This window comes from Pseudonaja textilis, chromosome Z (assembly GCF_049901715.1).
Source record: "Pseudonaja textilis isolate UNSWEBS1 chromosome Z, rPseTex1.2, whole genome shotgun sequence".
NCBI classification, from domain to species: domain Eukaryota; kingdom Metazoa; phylum Chordata; class Lepidosauria; order Squamata; family Elapidae; genus Pseudonaja; species Pseudonaja textilis.
The window spans coordinates 105,608,317-105,631,849 of record NC_142008.1 but is presented as its reverse complement, the minus strand read 5'-3'; the positions used below and the strand labels follow the sequence as shown (position 1 = coordinate 105,631,849).

Sequence of the window (23,533 nt, the reverse complement as noted above, 5' to 3'; positions counted from 1 at the left end):
TTCTCTAATTTCAAATGTCAACCTACTCATTTCAGCACATTCCAATAATGATTTCCTCCTGCGATGGTATTTTCTCATTTTTCCAGTTTTTAGCAAATACAATCCTAGCCTCTGTTAATACATTTACAATTCGGTATTTCAAATCTTTGCTATATGTTTCAGGTAAAATTCCCAATAAAAATATCTCTGGTTTCAAGTCTATATGTTTTTTTGTCATTTTTTCCAACCACATGTGGATTTTCCAATCATTGTACTTCTACACTACTCCAACACTTTGTTTCTTCAGCTGCCCCATTTTTGATTTGACAAATATAAAAAATGGCATTCTACAACAGGCCATTCTTTTCAAACTGACATGGCAAAAATAGAGAAAATAAAGTTAAATATTAATATAATAACATTTTTTCAATTATAAATGTAAATAATTCAAAGTAAAATCTAAAATCCTTAAATGTAAGTTTTAAATTGCAGAAATTCTGTTCAAATTTAAAAAAAGCCCAAAGGATTAGAGATTAGAAATTGAAGCACTTCAATTTCAATTACATAATATGAAAACATTTTCTTTCTCTGTAAAACCTATAAATTAATATACAGTTAAATTTTCAATGCTTGTCCATGTGTCATACAAGTGTTCTTTACATAAAAATTCTCTGGATGTGTCAAGGAAAAAAACAAAGCAAAACCTTTCCTCCTTTATTTATCCAATAAATAACTTGAATTGAATGTTGCTACCCTTCAAAAAGATCTTGACTATGTATCAGAATGGTCCAACAAATGGCAACTTCAAATCTCAACAAATAAATGCTCTGTCTTACATATTGGCAAAAAAAATCAGAAAATAAAATACAAGCTGAATAGTCAAGACCTTGTTGATGATCCAAACACCGTCAAGGACCTTGGAATACTTATCTCTAATGATTTAAGTGCTGGAGCCCATTGTAACTACATAGCCAAAAAGGCATTAAGAGTTGTTAACCTAATCCTACATAGCTTTTTCTCTGGTAATATCACGCTACTAACTAGAGTATACAAAACTTTTGCTAGACCAATACTTGAATACAGCTCATCAGTGTGGAACCCACATTACATATCTGATATTAGCACAGTTGAGAAAGTCCAGAAATATTTCACAAGAAGAATTCTCCACTCCTCTACTCATTGTAGAATACCTTATGCTACCAGACTTGAAATTCTAGACCTAGAAAACCTAGAAATATGCCACCTTCGGTCCAATCTAAATATAGTACATAAAATTATATATTGTGATATCCTACATGTCAATGAATACTTCAGCTTCAACCATAACAACACAAGAGCACACAATAGATAAAACTCAAGGTTAACTGCACCAAACTTGATTGCAGGAAATATGACTTCAGCAACAGAGTGGTCAATGTCTGGAATACTCTACTTGACTCTGTGGTTTCTTCCCCAAATCCCAAAAACTTTAACCTTAGACTGTCTACTATTGACCCCACCCTTTCCTAAGAGGTCTGTAGGGGGCGTGCATAAGCGCACCAATGTGCCTTCCACCCCTGTCCTATTGTTTCTTTTATTTTTCTTATATGTACCCATTTCATGTATTCATAACTATGTATATACTTATTCCTATTATTTTATAAGAGATTGACAAATCTAAATAAATAAATAAATAAAATAAATAGTAGTTTTATCGTCTCATTGGTTGCTGTGTTAAGAAGTTCAAGTATTTATTTTTATATACTCATGTGAATATAGAGTAATCAAAATTATTAGAAGTTTGAACAATTAAATACCAGTCATGTGCTCTCAGAAATATAAAAACTGAAGAATATATTACTTACATTTCCAATTTATTCTTTACCGAAGAATATTTATTCATGGCACTAAGATAGTTATTAGGGTTTTCTTTTTGACTGTACTTTCATTATATTATTAATACAGAAAACAGTGATAACAACAACTCACCAGTTTTTATCTAACAAAGGGAAATAAGATGATAATAGATAAGACTAACTTTTCTTCTTATATGACAATCCTCTATTCTCTAGAGTGTTTCATGTCAAAGTGAATACTCAGAGGAAACAATTAAAAGATTATTTTTTCTTCTGCTACCCTAATAGATTAATAGATAAGCATTGTCTATCTGTTTGTCTGTCTGTCTGTCACATTTCTATGCCACCCATCTCATCTAAGTGATTTATTCAATATTCAGGGTGTAATGAAAAGTTTTATTTGTTTATCTCTTTCTCACTTTTATTACTTTTACAAATAACTCAAGGCAATGAACATAACCAAAACACCTTCCTTCTCCCATTTTCTCCAGAACAACAACTCCATGAGGTGAGTTGGGCTGAGAGAGAGAGAACACAAATGATCCAAAGTTATCCAGCTGACTTTCATTGCTAAGGCAGGACTAAAACTCATGGTCTCCCAGTAGCTAGTCTGGTACTCTAAAGCAATAGGACTCTCCATATCTCTGATCCTCAGATATAAAAAGGAAATGTGAGTTCTAGATTTGTAAGTACCCATTTATCAATTACTTTGATAGGAAGTAAATATTTTTTCCTTTCTATCTATTTGCTTGGAATAAAATGCTATTGCATAAAATGCAAAGTACTGAACACCTCCAGATTCTATACAAGCAATATACAATAATAAATTTGTATTGGCTCCAACTCTTCAAAAAACAATCTGCACTCACTAAGATTGAATGGTATATAGATAGACCTGATTCTCATACCTTCAACTGCCTAACCTTGAAAAGCATCAGTGGTTCAAACTTGTTACTGAAATTATTTCAGCAGAATAGGATGAAATTGTCAGAAACAATTAATTGATTGATGGCTGGACCTATGCAAATTAATTCATTAAAACATTCTAATAGCACTTTCAAATAGAATTTCAGATTGGACTAGTTGTGTGACTATAATCCAAATAAATTATATTAATGTATTCAGATAAATAATTAATAAACCAGAAGATAAAAGAGTTATGTGTAGGTACCAAGTTGGGTCAGAACATTCTGAGGACTGCTGGAATATCAATGTGGCAATTCTTGAGATGGTCTAATTATTTCCCACAAATAAATCTTTTGTGACAGGAAAATATTTGGGGTGGGTTTTGTTGTAGCCTAGTTGCAAACTAAGATTTGGAACTTTTCAGTATTTTCAGTAATGATTCAGAAATGGATGTGGATGGAATAATGATCGGATATGCACTTTTTGTAAAATTGGATATAATTGCTAATGTCAGAACACAAATATCTAGGTGGATAAGTATCTCCATAAGTTAGAATAAGGAAAGAAAAAGAACTAATGGTGAAAAGAAATGCAGAAAATCCTGAGAATTTGATTGGATTTGGAATCCTGAGAAGATGGAGTGTACGAAGTTTAATTTTATATAAATGGAATGGCTTGTTCAAGAACTTCATTGCAGTTATTGAGTAGGCTGTGGTTTACTGCAACAAAACTTAAAACACTTCCAACTCCAAACAAAGCACTAAAAATTTAAGTTCAGAAAAATTAAAATGGCTCTGTTCAATGTCAGATTAGTCCACTTCAACATTATTGTGAATGACATTTGGAATGCCACTGCTTGGGACAACCAAGATTGGTCAAAAAGAGGAGAAAAACAGCTTGCTTTTGAAACACATGAATATTATACCAGTATTGGAATTTTGGACTCAAATTATTCTATATTTAATATATGATAAATGGGAGGTGTGAAATGTGGAATTTCAGCAATGGGAGACTTCAATTATTCAATAATTCATGTGGGAAAATAAGCATGGTCAATCCAGAAAATTCCAAAAATTTCTTCCTGAAAATCTGATTCAGAGTTGAGGAAGTCATACAATCACTATTTTTGACTGGATACTAATCAATATAGAAGACTTAGTTTAAGAAGAATAACTAGTAGGAACAATAGGAAAAGTGAATGTGTAATGGTGAAATTATTTAAAACATTGTTTGTTTATAAATTTATATACATAAAAACATCTGATAGGAAAAGCTAATGGATTAAAGGTGTTCATGGTTGATAGAAATTGATTTAAACAACAAAAAAAATTCCTGTTCAAAATCATGGTCAGCAAAAGTCTGAAAAGTTTTAAAATCATTTCTTTTGATATGTTCAAAACAGAAAGATCAATGTACCAGCTCTTCAAAATCAACACCAAATTATTTATTTATTAAACAAATTTATATAGCCACCATGTCACATACATGACTTAATAGGCAATAATAAAAAAGACAGAGGAAGAGGTGGAGGTGGAGGAAAATGTTCCCTATATGAAATCCAAAATGTAGCTTATAATTATTTACCCTAAATGTTTAAATCACCAGGGCCTAATGAGATGATTATAGGCATCCACAGGATGGGGGCAAAAAATGAGAAACCATGTTATGGCATCTTCAAACATCTCTTATAGATCTATAATAAAATATCACAATAAATAAATAAAGAAAAAAGTGAAGTAATAGTAAAAATATTACAGGTAAAAATTGAACTGACAAAAAAGAGGGACTTTTTGATAATTAAGAAAGCTAAATACTTGGGAATATATTTAACAGCAAGATGCACAATATTATTACCTTTATTGTCAGAGTACACATGTGTACAATGAGATTGGCTGAGCCCCCCTTTGTGCACACACATCCCAACACAACTCACAGTGAGGACTGTTCTGTCTTTTGATTCACTTGCTGAATATAAAGGCAGGCAGACAACTCTACAAATGCTCCCATACAAAGTTTCTTTATTGGTTCATAAGGCATCCTCAAATATAACTCATGGTTGCATCGAGATTCATCTCAATGTCCAAATCTTTGCATAGTTGTCTTCATAATGTAAAAAGACAGTTCTCTTCATCCCATATCGATAGAGCGGAGGGAAGCAGCATCACTTCCCAATTAACTATATACTATACAGCACAAGGACAGAAGTCCCTAATCCAGTCACAATCTTATTTCACTATGTGACCTTGTTGCACAATGCGCTGGCCCTGCAAGTCTATCATACTGTTGACATGGAATCTCAGCTCTTCTGCCGAAGTCCAGAAAGAAAGGGAAACAAAGCTCCATGGCAAGTTGAAAAATCTTTATTTGTCCATATATTGTTACCGGTTCGGGTAACAGCAAGCATCAAAATTGATAGTAAAGTCAGCTCTGGCGCACCTCTCAGACAGAGCTGTATTTATCCACCAGATAATAACATAATGGGTTTATCCACCATCCAGTGACCGCTACCGCTCAATTTCCAATCACTATGTAACCCTCGATATCATGCATTATTCTGCTACTTATCCACCCTCCTTTACCATCCCCACACTTCCATATTCCACCAACTCCCCTGTTCCCTCCCAGTGTATATTCACCCCCCTGAGGTCATTGTTTTAATGGTCAGCATGTTCATCGCTCTGCCGATAGCTGCCTGCAACTTGTGATAGTTCAGCATCTGAGGTCATCGGGGCTCATCATCCATCTCCATCGTCACTTCTGACATGGTGTTGGTCGGTCGGCGAGTAGGTGCTTCCTACCATGGTAAAATACTCAGATGCAGCAGAGCACTCAGTGTCATGGCTCCAGCATGTCATGGGGATGTGACAGGCAGCCCCATCTACCAGGAAGCCACCTGCAACACAGTAAAAACATTAGCATTAGTGACATCCATGATAGTTAATCTACTTACAATGTGGGCCCAAGTTTGTCAGGGTATGTATTATGGAAATGATGCACTAAATGATCTGCATATACATCCGATGCCTTCACCCAGGATGCCTCTGACACCAGATATCCTTTACAGCATACTAAATATTGGATATTATTCCTTCTTTTACAGGAGTCTATTTCAATCTGATCTGTATTTGGTTGGTGGTTTCAGTTTTCTATTTCAGGCGCTTTGTTTTGAGAGTCAATGGGTTTCAATAAACTGATATGAAACACTGGGTGAATGTGCCCCAATATTGAAGGTAACTTTAACTCGACCATGACAGGGTTAATGATTCTTGTAATTGAGAATGGACCCAAGTATTTGGGTCTTAATTTCGTACTGTTCAATTTCAACTTAATATATTTTGTTGAAAGGTATACTCTATCCCCAACCTGAAATGGGTTATGGTCTTGCCGTTTCTTGTCAGCATATGTTTTATAATCCATCACTGTTTTATCCAGAGCTTTTCTGACATGTACCCAACTAGCCTGTACCCGTTGTGCCCATTCTTGGACACTGATTGGGTCATTGGGGTGACAAGTCAAATCCGGTAATGGGCTAAATTCCAGGCCATTCACCACATAAAATGGGCTGTATCCTGTACTACTGTGTATATATGCGATTTCTGCAAATGGTAACAATTCTGTCCATTCCTGTTGTTAATAGGACACATATGATCTTAAGTATCTTTCCACCATAGCATTCACTTTTTTTGCTATGCCATTCATGCTTGGATGATAGGCTGAACTCAATCCCTGGGATGACCCCAACAAGTGGAGGAATGCTCTCCAGAATTGTGCAGTGAACTGTACTCCTCTATCAGAAATTACTCAACGAGGAGTTCCATGTAATCTGTAAACCTGTTGTATAAACATATTGGCTAGGGGCCTAGCTGATGGCAAACCCTTACAAGGTACAAAATGTGCCTGTTTCAAGAATAAGTCGATAATAGTCCATATAACTGTATGATCATTACTGTTTGGTAATTCCACAATAAAATGCATGGTGATATCTTGCCATGGTTGTTGTGGTTTGGATCCTGTTTGTAACAACCCTAATGGCTTACCCAGTTTTGGTTTTGATATCATGCAGACATGACATTTTTTTACATGCTGCTCTATGTCAGACCTCATCTTTGGCCACCAAAATTGCTGTTGAGCTAAATTCAAGGTTTTTAAAAACCCAAAATGCCCACCCTGTTTGACATCGTGACACTTTTCCAAAATATAATTCCTACATTTCTCCGATACATAAATCTTGTTTCCTTTCCATGTCAAATTATCTCTATAGGAAACCGAGTCAGCATTACTACTTATTACTACAACATTACTACCATTTATCTGTGCAAGTGGTGTCTCGTAACATATCCTGCTTTACATCCTTTAATTGTATGGCTTGCCTCATGTTTATGGGTATGGTATCGGATATCAGAGGCTGAACAATCATGTCTTGGTTCATGTTGTATTGAGGCAAATGAAACAGGGCATCTGCCATGAAATTTCAGCCCCCTGATAAATAGCGCAGATGAAAATTAAATCACTTGAAATACATAGCCCATCTAACCTGTTTGGGAAATAAACAGCGGGGCTTTTGTAAAGCCTCCAAATTCTTGTGATCTGTCCAAACTTCAAAAACTTCTTTTTTGCCTTCTAACAGATGTCTCCAGGTATGTAATGCCCACTTCACCACAAATGCTTCCTTTTTCCAAATTGCCCATCCTCTCTCTGTTGGGGTAAATTTACAGGACGTATAAGCACAGCATTGCAACATTCCTTGTTCATTTAGTTGTAACAGGACAGCGCCAACAGCTATGTTGCTGGCATCTGCTTGAACAACATATTGTTTCAAGGGATCAAGATGTATGAGAATCAATGCCTGGGAAAATAAGGCTTTCAGATTGTCAAATGCTTGTTGACACTTTGTGGACCACTCAATTTTTTGACCGGGTGTTGGCTTTGTTTTCTGTCTTTTTGCTTTTAGTAGTTCTGTTAATGATAACACAATGCTAGTGAATTGTGGCACAAACTACCTGTAAAAATTCGCAAAGCCAAGGAAACTCTGCAATTGTTTGCATGTTTGTGGGATTTCCCATCCCAAGATAGCAGTTACTTTGTTGGGATCCATTTCCAAACCATCTTTGGAAATTCTATACCCCAGATAGTCCAATTTATTACAGTGAAATTCACATTTCGATAATTTTACATATAATTTGGCATCTAACAACTTTTTGAGACACTTCGTACTATCTGTCATCTAAATACATGAATACTCCCTGATATAAATGTTCATGCAGCACCTCATTAATTAGCTGCATGAATATCGCAGGAGCACTCTGCAACCCAAAAGGCATCACCTTGAAATGGACACTACCCAGGGGACAGTTGAAGGTAGTTTTCCCTTCATCTCCTTGTTTGATATGTACTGTGTAATATGCTTCATGCAGATCTAACTTCGTGAAGACTTTTCCGGTGGCTAACGTGGTCAATAATTTGCTAATTAATGGTAGAGGATATACATTTTCCACACATACAGCATTAAGCCCTCTAAAATCCATACATAAGAGCAAAGTTCCATCCTTTTTCTCCCTAAATAACACCGGGGCTGCTATATGCAATCTTCCAGGTTGTATGAAGCCACGAGCTAGGTTTTTATTCAAATAATCCCTCATCTCCTCCATTTCCTTGGGAGTCATAGCATATATACGGGGCTTAGGTAGTTTCACTCCTGGGATTAATTCTATAGCACAGCCCATTTTGTGGTGCAGGGGTAAGATCTCGCACTCCTCTTCACTGAATACCTTTGCTAAATCCTGATATTCAATAGGATAGGGGAGATTTGGATGTTCACCTATGATGGTTGCTAACTCTTTCCATGTATTCGGTAGGGATTCCCTTGGACCCCTGACTGAGGGGTTTTTGGTCCTACTACCAGCCACAAATGATGGTAACCACCTTGCCACCATATAGTGGGTTCCCACTTATCCAACCATACAAGTCCTAATATCAGTGCCTCACACATATGTGGGACAACAATAAACCATAGATGTTCCCAATGAGTTCCAATTTCTAGTTTAACAGGAGTAGTCATCACCATGGCTGGGGATCCACCAAGCAGGGATCCATCTACCTGCTCGAAATTCATTGGTGTAGGCAATGGTTCCACCCATAAATTTAATTCATCCACCACTCGTTGGCTAATAAGACACCTGGTACAGCCCATGTCTATCAGTGCCCCATATCTACCCCTCATTCCCATGGACATGCTTACCAATACAACTGGTATCACAAAAGGATGTACTGGAGCACTCACCATAGTATCGTCGTGTCTTTCTTCACCACTATCATATAACCCTGAAACAACCCTGGGTTGACTCCATTCATCTATCTGATGTTGTCTTGATGGTGATACTTCACCCTTCATTTTCAGAGTCAGTCCTTGTGATTTTTCAGCACGAATTCCTAAAACTGAATTTTGTCACTGCTCTGACAGATGCCTTTGTTGTTTGTTTCATGGACTCATTGGCAAGCTCAGGGTATTCCAACACCCTATGTCCTATTAGGTTACATCTGAAACACCTAATAGCCAGTTGGCCCCTTCCACCTGGTGGACCATCTCCTTGCCTGCTCCAGCCTCCCATAATCCCAAGATCAGCTTTAGCTATTTTTCAGACTGGTTCAGTCTTGGTTCTGAATTCCTTCAGTCCAACATCCAATTCAACTACAGTTTTGTTCCATTTTGTCAATTGTTGAGGGACTCCTCTATATAAACAAGTCTGTCTTAAACTACGATCCAACCTGGCACGGAATTGCCGGACCAACAGGTGCTCAGTCCAGGACCTTAACTTCCCAGCTGAATGAATGAATGAATGAATGAATGAATGAATGAATGAATGAATGAATCTAATGAGAATTTGACAGAAATTTTGTGGATTAACCCTGAGAAATCATAGAGAATTTGTGAAATGTTGGATAAGAAGAAAAACTTCCCCCTTCTTCAAAAAGAGAAAAAAAAATCTATACCAAGTAGCAGACCATATCAAATAGCAGACCATACCAAGTAACACAGCAGTCAATCTGGCACTGATATCTGGAAATATTCTTGATCATATCATTAAAAATAAACTATTCTGTAAACACCTTGAATACAATCCTGGTAATTACAAATCTGTCAAGAAAAAAAAACTTGTAAACTAATCTTATTGTTTGACCTGGTAATTTCTTAGTAGCTTAATAGATCATAATAAAACTGTCAGCCTTGGAAGCCATTCTTTTCATTGGACCTTCAAGGCTGCCACAATTAGTGTCTGGGAAATTGGGAGGGGGGATTGCAAGGAGTGGTGGAAGATTAGTCACAACAACATTCCCTGGAAATCAAGGAAAATTGCCCTGCACCTGGAGGGGAATATGAGGGGTAGTCTCCAGATGGGATGAAGATATGATTAGACCATGTGATGGATTTGTGGGTGCAAAGGTTTGATTTTTTACTTTTTTTCTTTCTTTAAATAAAGTTTTACAACAAACATACAAACAAAACATAAAACCATGTTTCAATTATATACATACAGTGTATCAGTTGGTTACAATCTTTTGTGCTGTTCTTTTTTTTACCATTACTTACAAATTGTATAAATTCTCATCGTCAATCTAACATGTGCTTATGTATTTATCAATTATTAAACATTCATTTCACTATTTTTCCATTATTTTATATGAGATATTCTAATTTTCATTATGATTTAATCTTATACATTCATCCAATGGTTATATATTTTATATTGTATTCTATATCAATCTATTAACTTCTATTGTAAGGCTTACTAATCTATTTCTTTACCATGCCTTTTTATCTAACCATTGATAGAATAAATCCCATATCATATAAAATTGTTTATCCTCTTCTCTAATTTCAAATGTCAATTTACTCATTTTGGCACAGTCCATGGTTTTCTTAATTTTCTCCTGCATAGGTATTTTTTCATTTTTCCAATTCTTAGCAAATACAATTCTAGCCACTGTTAAAACATTTACAATCAAATATTTCAATTCTTTACAATATATTTCTGATATAATTCCCAATAAAAATATCTCAGGTTTAAAGTCTATGTGTTGTTTTGTCATTTTTTCCATGTGTGGAATTTACTCCAATGTCTCTTTGCATCCGAACATGTCCACCACATATGGTAATATGAACCAGGTATCTGATGACATTTCCAGTATTTATCTGATGTATTCTTAAACATTCTCACAAGTCTCGTTGGGGGTAGGTGCCACCTGTAAAACATCTTATACAAATTTTCTTTATATGCAGTTGACATTGTCATTTTATAATTTTGAGACCACAATTTTTGCCATTTATCTAAGTCAATCACATACCAAAAATTTTCCCCCAAGCAATCATCATTTCTTTAATATGTTCTTCCTCCAATTTAAACTCCAGCAAATGTCCATAAAGTTTTTTAATTACTTTTTCATCAGTACTTGTCAAAATTTTATATAAATCAGTCAACTTATCATAGATACCTTCTGTTTTAAAAACTTTATCAAATCTAGATTGTATTTGCAATATGAAAACCAATTCATTTTTGCACCATGTTCTTCCAACATTTGCATAGATTTAAGTTCACCCTTTTCATTCAATATCTCACCATATCTGGTTTTTTGTTTTTTGTTTTTGTAAATTTTATTGGTTTTTAAAAACAAACATAAACAAACAAAACATAAAAACATCAAACTTTCTTCCATAAGTATACAAGCAGTGTGCTGGTTGATTTACAAATTTTGTTGTGCATCCATTTCACCATATCTGTTTGTTTATTGGATAAGAAAAAGCTTCAATAGTAGATAACCATGGTGGAATTTTTAAATAATATTGCTTTTTTATCTTCTCCCAGTTTGAAAACAATGCTTCTTTAATATAATGTCTTCTAAAATACCCCTGCCTTTTAGTTCCCTTATACCAGAGGAAGGCATGCCACCTTAACAGCAAGTCATGTCCTTCTAAATTCAAAAGTCTAGTATTCCTTAATGTTATCCACTCCTTTACCCACATCAAGCTCATTGCCTGGTAATATAATTCCCAATTGGGCAAAGCGAATCCTCCTCTTATTCTTGCATCTTGTAACAGTTTAAGTTTTATTCTCGCTTTCTTCCCCTGCCAAATGCATTTTAGCACTGTTTTATTTAGATCTTCAATAAATTCTTTCCCCAATCTGATTGGAATTGTCTGGAATAAATATAAGATTTTAGGCAATACATTCATCTTAATTGTAGATATTCTCCCAATCAATAATAATTGTAAATTTTCCCATTTTATCAAGTCTGTCGCAATCTGTTGTTTAACTTTAAGATAATTGTCCTCCTTGAGTTTGCTACATCTTGATATTATATGTATCCCTAAATACTTAACCTTATTTGTGACCTGAATCCCCAAGACTTCCTCCAATTCTTTCTTTCGTCTTGCTAATGTTCTTTGTTAAAAATCTTTGTTTTATCTTTATTTATTTTCAAACCTGCTACTTTCCCATACTCTTCCATCTTTTCTATTATCTTAGGGGCTGACTCCAATGGATCCTCTAATACAAATACCAGGTTATCTGCAAAGGCTTGCAATTTGTACTCTTTTTTAATTTTCATTCCTTTTATTTCTTTTTCTTCTCTAATATTCCTGTTCAACACTTCCAGTGTTAACACAAACAACAGAGGTGACAGTGGACAGCCTTGTCTAGTCCCTTTTCTTATATCTATATCTAGATAGATATATATCTATTTATCATAACCTTTGCAGTTTGTTTAAAGTATATCGTTTCTATGGCTTGGGTAATTTTTTTACCAAAGCCCATTTGTTCCAATTGTAATAGCATAAAATGCCAACTCACATTGTCAAATGTTTTTTGTGCATCTAAAAACATCAAAGCCATTTGTTTTTTGGGATGAGTCTCATAGTATTTCAGAATGTCTAAAATTATTCTCATATTGTCTTTAATTTGTCTCTTCAGCAGAAATCCATTTTGATCAGAGTGAATAAAATTTTTTGTATCTTTTCAGTCTTTCTGCCAGAATCGAAGCAAAGATTTTATAATCTGAGTTTAATAGGGATATAGGACTATAATTTTTAACTTGCTGTGGGTCTGTGTCCTCCTTCAGTACAAGTGTAATATATGCTTCTGACCATGTTTTGGGTATTCTCTTCCTTGACATAACTTCATTCATAACTTCTGATAAGTGAAGATTCAATGTTTCCTGAAATGTCTTGTAAAATTCATCTGGCAGTTTATCCGGATCTGGTGCTTTCCCAATATTTTGCTTTTTTAAAGCTTCTGTTAATTCTATCATCATTATGTTACTTTCTAACATTATTTCAATATCTTTGGGTATCTGGGTCAGATTTGCTTTCTGTAGGTATTGTTTAATTCTTTCTTTCTGGACATTCTCTTGATGGTACAATTTTCCATAATAATTTTGAATAATATTTTTCTTCTCCACATTTCCATAGCATACATGTCCTTGTTCATCTATTAATTGATTTATCCTTCTTGAGTCTCTTTCCTTTCTCAGTTTATAAGCTAACCATCTGCCTGGTTTATTTGCATCTTCAAAATAGTTCTGTTTAGCAAGGTTTTCACCCTTTTCTTCTTCTATATTTTGAAATCTGAGATAAAATTCTGACCTATTGATTTCCCATCCCAGTGATCTGCTCTTGTCTCTTTCAACTTCATTCAATCAGGTATCCATATCTCCAATTTTCTTATCTCTTTGTACTTCTTGTTCTCCAATTTTCTTAATTCTGTCCACATATTGCGTCATCATCTGTTGAATATTATCAATTTTTTCATCTGTCGTTTTGGTTCTTTGCTCTATATTCTCTGTTCTCTTTTCAATATTTTCCGTTCTCTTTTCAATATTACCTGTTTTTGCTTGTATCTTTTGAATTCCTTGCATAATCATCTGCAGTGTCACTTCCTTCTCCTTCTCCTGTTGCAACGTCATCTGTTGTCCTCCAGATGTTGAGGAGGAAGAAGCCAGAACTGAAGAAGCTGAGGCTTTCTGCTCATCTTACAATGCTTAATAAGAAAAATGGAAAGAAGAATATTTAATCCAGGAATAAATGAAAATAAATAAATAAAGTCATTAAAAAGAAAAGAAAAAAAAGAATCTTAACCAAAAGGGACTTTCAAAGGAGTTATTTAAAAAAATTAAAAAAGAAAAACCAGTCCAGTTTAAAAATTGAGAAACTTTTACAAAAATCCAAGTTCCAATAAAAAGGGGGAAAAAAGCCTTCAGGTTTAATTTGTGCTTAATCTTGCTGCTTAACCACTTTTGTCTTCACTTTTAAAATTTGCTTTTAGGGTGTTCTCTCCAAAAAATAGTAAGTAAAAATTTATCTCACCAAACTAACACACTTTCTTTCCAGCTTTCTTCCGTTCCGGAGCTGTCACAGCTTCAGCAGCTTAAATGGCTGCCTCTCCACCACAAGGAAAAAAGGGCTTCTCCTGGATCTACCAGGGACTTTGCAATGTCCCTGGGATCGACAGGATGTGCCCTTCTCAGTCACCATCTCAACGGGATGGTTTAGGTCCGGTGAGACCATCCTGCAATGGAAATATCAGTGGTGATCTTGGAGCTTCAAGATCACACGCTGTACCACCACAATGCCAGCTCCATTTTTGACTTTCTTTATGGTGGGGAAAAACCCAGAACTCTCAGATTCAGGTTTTCCCAGATGTGCCAATATGACATCTCTAATAAAATGGAACTTTGAAGAAATGCTGGCCTCAGAATCTTCTTCTTTGGAGGTTGTTACTTGGAATGCAGACAAAAACTTGACTTCAGCAAAGCATTTAGCACAGTTCTTCATAATTAACTTTCTGGTTAGAAAGCTAGTTAAGTCTGGACTGGATAGCTAATCTATATATATCAAAGCCAAGTACCACTCACTCATCAGGAAATTTCCAGAAAGCCTACAAACTTGAAATTTGGCATGTATGTTCCTATTAGCTTCTATGTGCTTTCTAAGAAAGGAATTTTCAAAATAACTATCAGATCATTACTATTTCTTAATACAGTAATTAACACACTCTGATGCTAAGGAGTTCTACTCCCTCTCCCCACCTGAAAAGAACTCTGTTCCAATTGCCAGTTGTATTATATTAACATGCTCTGATGCTAAGGAGTTAGACATTCTACTCCCCCTCCCCACCTGAAAAGAACTGTTCCAACTTCCAGTTGCCTCACATTCTGCTACCTTCTGCATAGCCTGATCACTTCCAGTTGCCTTACATTCCATTATCTCAGTTCAAACTGGCAGATTTCCACTCCTTCACTCAGGACCAGCCTGGGGCTACTTACAGAACTAAATGTCAGTACCTCACTAAAATGTCTATGCCTTCCACCTCTGGAACTGATCATATTTATTAGCATTTTAGGTACTACGGTTGATGTGATCATGAGTTCAAGAAAGCACAGGCCAGTCCTTCACTGTTCCAGGGTGGCCCCACAGACCAAATCTAAACATCCCATTGCTGGATCTATCCTGTGGGCCTTGAGTTTGACACTCCTATTCTAGTTTTTGTCCTTCCTGGAGCAGAAATCCCTATAGCAGCACCATATTTTAGGTAGACTAATGCAATACGTCTTTTTAATTTATATTTAAAAATTATGGAGAAATTTACATAAAAATAAATAGAAAAAAAGAAAAGAAACTAAAATTATCAAACAATTACTTCCAACCAGCTCTTCAACTGATAATTACAGTCTTATAATTCTGTCTTCCTCTTGGATGTTTTGTAAATCTCTTTAATCCTTCACTTAATCTGGAATTTTTTTAATCATCAAATTCATAAATCATCATATCACTATTTTTTTCCATCAAAAAATCCACATAAGATTTCTGGTCTTTTTACTTTGATTAGGCAAATCAGATTTGCCATTTTAGCAATTTCTGTAATTTTCACAATCCATTCCTACACTTTGGGTATTTCATTGTTCTGTCCATCTTTGAAAATACAATAATTTTTCTATACTCAAGAACATGGCTAAAATTGGATTTCAAGCCTTACACATGTCTTCTAATGTAAAAAAAAAACCCCACAATAGGTGCATCCTTTAATATAATTAGGTACTATCCTTCAGAACCAAGGAATCTCTGGGCTGCTCAGTACAATAATGGAAAAACAAAAACCACAACAGATTATTGGGCTTCACATAGCAAGGAATAGCTATAGAGAGAACTGCCAATGTTTTGAAAATATAAAAGAAAACCTAAATTTAAATAATTTGAAAATAAGATGAATTATCTTTTTTATTATTATTTAAAGGATTTAAATAATATGTTTATTATTTATTATTTAATTAATTGATTTAATGAATGGTTAATTTTGTTTTCATTTTTGCTAAAGAAAACCCCTGCCATACTTCTTTTTATTTTGGTCCTGTATAGAATTCCATTTTTGGACTTTTATGATTTTTAAAAAAAATATTATTAACCAATATAATCTAAATGCTGGGATTAATGTTTAGTTCCTTTATTTTAGCTTTAGCAATTTCAGCCCAATCTATAGAATCGATTATATGTCCTTTTTTCCTAATTGCAATGTCAATCAAGAGGAAGATTACAAATTCAGTTGCCTATAGTCATTATTCAGAACCACCTGCATATATTGAATATATACAACAATCTGATGTCTACTAAAATTATGGAATTCAGTGCCAGCTTTTATGGTAATGACAGCCCTCCTGGGTGGTTTAAAAGAGGATTGAACAGGTCCATGGAGGTCAGACTATCAAACTCACTGATATTGGTGGCTGTTTTTTTTTTTTTTTACTATCTTGTGAATTATAGAAGTGACGCTTAAATGAAATGAAAAAGGGCTGACATTTTTTGACCAAGGATTTTGGGCTTTCCAACTGATCACTATTGTATAAGAGTTGTATTGGGGTGTGTGCATGAAGGGAAGTTTAGGCAATCTCATTGTACACATGTTGTACTCTGACAATAAAGGTAACAATAGTATATGCTTTATTACTGTTCAATAATTGGGCCTATAGCAACATCCAGCAAACATTTTTATATGCTCTTATAAAATGAAGTATTAGTATAAGAAAGCCATCGTACTTCCAATTCCCTGTTTAACTAATAGCAATAAGAGCATGGACTGATTGACAATAGCTAGCTTTGAAAAAGGACACCTCATGACAAATATTATACTCAAAAGATTCTCTACTGTTGGATCAATTCTATTTCCTCATATTTTCTGTTCAATTCTTCATTAAAAACATTTTTTTGCAAGAGTAATACACATAGCATAGGACAAAGTTTATCTGTCCAAAGCAGCTCCCAGCTCTTATTTTGTCAAACAATTTTTGGAATAAGGCATTGGACTCATCCTTGACTACCAACCATTTTCTATCAGTGACATTTTGCATTACTGAAAAAATTGCCAAAATAACTTTTTTAGAATGAGTTATTCAAAATAAGGAATTGAGTACAGTTAACCTCAGAACTTCTAGTAAGTAGAAAGTAGTGACAGCCACTGCTTGCTAGAAAAATGAGTCAAATGTTATTAATCCCTCCTAATTTATATCAGCTCTGTATAATCTAATGGCATGTAACAAAACAAAATGGATTAAATTGAATGAATAAATAAATAAAATCTAGACTTCCCAATATGTGTCATTAAGTTCATGTGAAATAGACTGTTAATTATACTACTGTATTGTGCTGGATTTTTTATTGCTATTTCTTGACTTTGTCTATATTTTTAAGTTCTTCATTTTAAGAATGTTTAAGAATGATTTTAGGACACTTCTTAGTCCAATTTTCACTTTGTCATTCCTAAGACTGTATATGAAAGGATTCAACATGGGAGTCACTATTGTGTTCAGCACAGTACCCATTTTGTTAAAATCAAGCACATTTCCTTTGGTTGGGCGGACATAAATAAAGATAGAACTCCCATAATATAGAGTTACCACAGTAATGTGAGATACACAGGTTGAGAAGGCTTTCTGACGACCTTGTGCTGAAGGTATTCTCAGTACAGCAATAATAATATACATATAAGATACAGTGGTTACAAAAAGTGATCCCAAGAGTAATATACAAGAAGTCCCAAAATCAATATTTTCAGCCAACAATGTGTCACTGCAGACCAGTTTGAGTAAAGGTGCACTGTCACAGAAGAAGTGATTAACAATATTTGGGCCACAGAATGGTAATCCAGCTGTCACAATGCTGGGAATTAAAATAATCATGAAACCACCAACCCATGTCCCCAATAAAAACTGGAAACAAGTCTTATTGTTCATAATCAAAGCATAGCGCAGTGGGTAACAAATTGCAAGATAACGGTCTATGGACATGACAGCCAATATGAAAAATTCAGTAGATCCCATCAGAAAATAGAAGAACGATTGGGTAAGACAGCCCACAAAGGAGATTGTCTTCTTCCCTGTGATCATATTTATTAGCATTTTAGGCACTACAGTTGATGTGATCATGAGTTCAAGAAATGAGAGGTTAGCCAAAAAAAAATACATGGGCAACTGAAGATGATGATTGACTACCACCAATATGATTAATATGACATTTCCTGCAATGGTTAATGCATATGCAAAGAAGAAAACAATGAAGATCACAATCTCAACTGAACGAATGGTATGAAATCCCAGAAGAATGAATTCAAATACAACAGTTTTATTGACCAGATTCATACTTTGATGAATTTTTTGCTATTCATTAACAAATAAGAGACAAAGAGAGGAAAAGAAGAAATGATGGAGGAGAGAGAAAATTGAACTATTAATCAAATCCACAACTGACACATCTGTAAAAATGAAGAATTAGGATTAGTAGACAATAGATGCATCAAGTAAATGTAAGATTACATATTCAGATTAATTACATGCTGTTTCTAGTTTCAATCTCATACACTCAGGCTATTTCTTGAGAAATTATCAGTTTTATTTTCAGGTAACAGGCATAACAATAAATTCATATTGTCTTATATGTTAAACAAACCAAAGACTTGCCTGCAAATGTGTTTTTTAAAGAGGAGCATGGAAAATAGCTATCTAAAATTGGTCCAGGGTTCAAGAGCGAGGTCAAGGTTGTCAGCAAGTCCAAGGATTTAAGAGTGAAGAGTGAAATGCAAAAAACAGGAATCTCAGCTGAGCTAGACATTATTTTCAGCAATGAGAATAGAGATGACCAAGTCCCTTATATAGGCTACAGTCAATATCACTCCTTGGAATGTTACTGCAATTACTCTATTGCTTGGCAAATAACTTAATACAATCTCTGTTTTGCTCTCCTTTCTACAGGCCCCTGAAAAATTAAACCACTATATTACTATATAGTTTTCAAGGCTAAAATTTATACAATTTTTGTAATTCCTTCAGTTTTTTCTATGATAAATAATAGAAAAGGAGCATATCTTTTCAAATATCACAGACTCATAATATTAATTGTAAAGTCCTTTAAATCTCGGCTGTGTTTACAATGTCTATAGTTTTTTTTACATCTGTATTTATTGAAACCTAAATAGGATAATTCATATAAAATTTACATTCCAGCCAGATTGTGCTTATTTTAAATATACACACATTCATAAATGCCAGATTTTAAATGTGGAAAATGAAATAGAGGAGATAGATATTTTGTTTTTTAGACAGAAATCCATAAATGTTGGATTAAATAAGTAAATGTTGGCTCATGGATTCATAACTCTACAATTTAGAGTTTACTGAAAAGATTCACATATTAAATAGGAGACTAATGAGCATGCTTCATTATTTGCTTTTCATTAAAATTAAATTCCTATATATTCAAAATAAATTCTAGGAAATGACAAAGTTTGTATGACTGACCCTTATATACTTACATGTATATTAGATACAGAGTGTAATATAATTGACATATTATGTTGAATGTATGCATGCATAACTGATTGACATATGTTGCATCTATTGTATGTATAATTATTGATTATAGAGATGAAATTATAAATGGGAAGTAAACTAATAAGCTGATTGACTGTTTTGTCCAAATTGTGATATTGATTGAAGAGATAATATTGGTGCAATATATAGATTTAATATACACTAAATCTGGACACACATCACTTTCCCCCTTTATTTAATTCTGACTATATAGACTAATCCTAACCCTATGTGGACCAAGAACCTGTGAAGCTGTCCAGAATAGTGGCTGGTGCAGAAATCCTATAGTTCAAACTGAAAACATTAAAATTAGTTATTAACTGTCTGTAAAAAAAGTAAGATATAAGAAGATAAATTAAAATTGTAAAATTAATAGAGAACTTAGACTGATAGATTGTATCAGCATGGTGGGAATTATTCATGCTTACCTTCAGTAATAAAGCAATGAAAAATAATGGAGTCAGCACTGCAAATCTTTGATTTTTTTTTAAAAAAATTGTATCTTCAAAATCTTTAACAGATCTAAATGAGATGACATATTAATGGATCTTAATTCTAAAGATATGGAACAAATGAAAAACCCAGCAATTCTCATTATATGTAGGTTAAGGCTTTTTAAAGAAAGTGCTTACTATTGATATGTATTGATTCTCCTTAGAAAGATAGACACTTTAAGCATATTTGCCAAGTGCTGAGTATAATTAAGGAACAATTTAATACCATTCTGCAATAATATATGTGTAGGAACAGTTACAATTGATATTCTTACTGCCTATAACATTTTTCAAAAAATAAGCTCACAGCAAATCTATAATTACTGTTTCTTTTTTATATGCCTCATGTGCATTTGCCAAAAATATCAAACTATCCTTTGAGCATTAATTAGGACACTGCTGCCAGAAATTTAAATGGCTAAAAATGTGGAAATACTGCTTGTATTGCATAAATTTTATGCACTGCATAACATTATTGTTTTATTATTTTAATTATTTTTTTAAAAAATAATTTTTTATTATTTTTATTTCTCTTATGTGTTTTTATGTCTTTGTAAGCTTCCTTCAGTTGCCATATGTGAATAGGCAGTAATATAAATTTTCTAAATGAATGAATGAATGAATAAATAAATAAGACATTTTATTCATAGATGTCAATGGTATTTAGCAGTCCAGGAAAATATGTGTTCTGTGATCAATCACAATGAACATTTAGACAATTTAATCCATTCATTTATATTTAGGTGAAGGTCACTTTTGCCCTAAATTGTGTGAATGCGATATAATTTCACTTCTAAGAAAGTTTTTCCCCCAGTGCATTGCATTGCATAAATTGTCTGATGATTAAATGACTTGTATGTTACACTGATACAAAATACACCTCCAAGATCATCATTATGTTCACATGCAATTCATATTAAGCCAGCCAGAATATACATTCAGGAGCTTCTTTAAATCAGCAGCATTTTCTTGCCAACTGCTAATTAACAGTCAAACTGTGTCAGAACATCTGATGGCAGTCTTAATCTTTAAAAAATATTAGTAAATCAAATAAATCTTTAACTGTTGAGACACTTATAAAAGAAAATAATAACATATTTTACAAATAAACATTTTCTTGTAATGCACACAACAGATTTTGTTATTAGTTTAGAACAAAGATTCCTAAATTTTTTGCCATCACATCTTCCTTTAATTTAATCTTAATGTGCACAATTCTCCCAAAAATCCAAAATTCAAAATGAACGCAAATAAACAATGCAAACAATAGAATGAAATTTTGGAAAAAGATGGACATTAAAACAATTTAGAATTATATGAAAGTTATCATAATTTAATTAATCAATTTTCCATTAGCCCACCCTTTTTTAAAAAAGACAACCCAATTTTAAGAGATTAGATAACCATTTGTCTGAAATAGTATAGGGTTTCCTGCATGAACAGAAGATTGAATAAAAGACCTCCAAGTTCCCTTCCAGCTCTGTTATTCTATTCTATTCTATTCTATTCTATTCTATTCTATTCTATTCTATTCTATTCTATTCTATTCTATTGCAGTATATCTTGTGTCAATGATTTTGCCTGGTTAATTATACATTGCATGAATAATGATTTTGTTTTATCTCTTTTCAATCTTCTTCCAGTACTATACCAATCTGATTTTCATATTTATTGTTATTTTGCTAATGATTGCTACTAATTTTATTTATTTAAATTTATAAAATTTGTATATAATTTGGAAAACATAATGTGATATATTTTTTCTTAACTCTGTCTTTAGTGTGACTTTCCAATGCATTTATTCCAAAAGCTCTCCTTAATGATTCTTTGACTTCCTTATTTCTAAAGCTATATATTATATGCTTCAGCAGATAATTGATAAAATAATACAATATATAAATTAGTTTATCATGCTCTGCAGAGTAACTGGATTTTGGCCTCATATACATGAACATCCCTGACCCATAATAGATCATCACCACTGTCAAATGAGACGAACATGTTGAAAAGGTTTTCCATCTTCCACTAGTGCTGTGGATCCTCATTATTGCACCAATAATATAACCATATGAAACCAGAATCAAGATAAAGGGCAGAATAGTGTGCCTAGGCTTCCAACTAACATTAATAATTCATTTAAAGAGATATCAGTGCAAATCATGTGCAGTAAAACAGGAGCCTCACAGAAAAAATGGTTAATGTCTTATAGGGCACAAAGTGGGGACAAAGAAAGATAAAGTGGGACAACAGAAACTGGAAAGCTAATAATCCAAGAAGCAACTGAAATTCTAATGAATGTTTAGGAATTCATTATTGTGGTGTAACACAGGCTAGACACACTGCTAAAAATGGTCAAAAGCCATCACAGCCAGGAGGATACATTCTGCTGCTCCCATGAAGAGAGAGAGATATGTTTGTGCCATGCACATGCAGGAGTGGGATTCAATTTTTTTAACAATTGGTTCTGTGGACAAGGCTTAATTTGTAGGTGTGGCTTGTTGATCATGTGACTGGGTGGGTGTGACTTGCTGACTGGCGTGGTTTGGTGATCACGTGACCGGGTGGGCATGGCTTGGTGGGCATGTCACTGGCAAACCAAATACAAGTGGTCCTCATTTAATGGCAGGTTGCTTAGCAAGTGTTCTGATTTATGACTGATCTCCAGAGAGCTACTTGACCTGTTTTTGGAGCTTTGACAGCCATGCACACACGCACACACATACACACACACACACACCCTTCTAATTCTGCTATTCTATGATTCTGTAAGGATCTCTGGAAGGAGCAGGGAGTTGGACTAGATGATGACCTCCAAGATCCCTTCCAGTCCAGCCCTAGATTGCTGTGCTGCTTCAAAGAATCTTGTGAAGTCAGGGTTTGTGTCCTTTCTTCCTCTCCTTTTTTTCTCTCTCCCTCCTTCCTTCCATGTATCTATCTATCCATTCATATATCTCATTCACTTTCTCCTCCCTCCCTCCATCTCTTTTTTTCTTTCTTTCCTTCCTTCCTCCCTCCCTCCCTTCCTTCCTTCCTTCCTTCCTTCCTTCCTTCCTTCCTTTCTTTCTTTCTTTCTTTCTTTCTTTCTTTCTTTCTTTCTTTCTTTCTTTCTTTCTTTCTTTCTTTCTTTCTTTCTTTCTTTCTTTCTCTTTTTGTCCCTTCCTTCCAGCCCCCCCTTTCTTTGTCTGTTCCTTTTTTCCTTTATCTTCCTTTCTCTTTCCCTTTTTCTTTCTGTTATGTCCTGAGGACTCAAGGAGTTCTCACTCAGGTCCACTCACTTGTGTGGGCGTTATTTCCCCATTCCCATTGGTCAGTTCTCCCCAGCAGCCAGCTATAAAAGCAGGCTGCGGGGTCCAACTGGCTGCTGATTGCTGCGAGCCAGTTCCAGGCTTGGCAAGCACGGTCAGCCCTTTATTT

The 23,533-nt window shown here is 34.3% G+C and overlaps 1 protein-coding gene across 1 annotated transcript; it reads right to left on the bottom strand.

Annotated features, from left to right (window-relative positions):
- Positions 1-17,438: 17,438 nt before the first annotated feature.
- On the bottom strand, positions 17,439-18,398 carry LOC113448513 (olfactory receptor 6M1-like). The gene has a single exon (XM_026719232.1). The coding sequence runs from the start codon at positions 18,396-18,398 to the stop codon at positions 17,439-17,441; it is 960 nt and encodes a 319-aa protein (XP_026575017.1).
- Between the last annotated feature and the right edge of the window lie 5,135 nt (positions 18,399-23,533).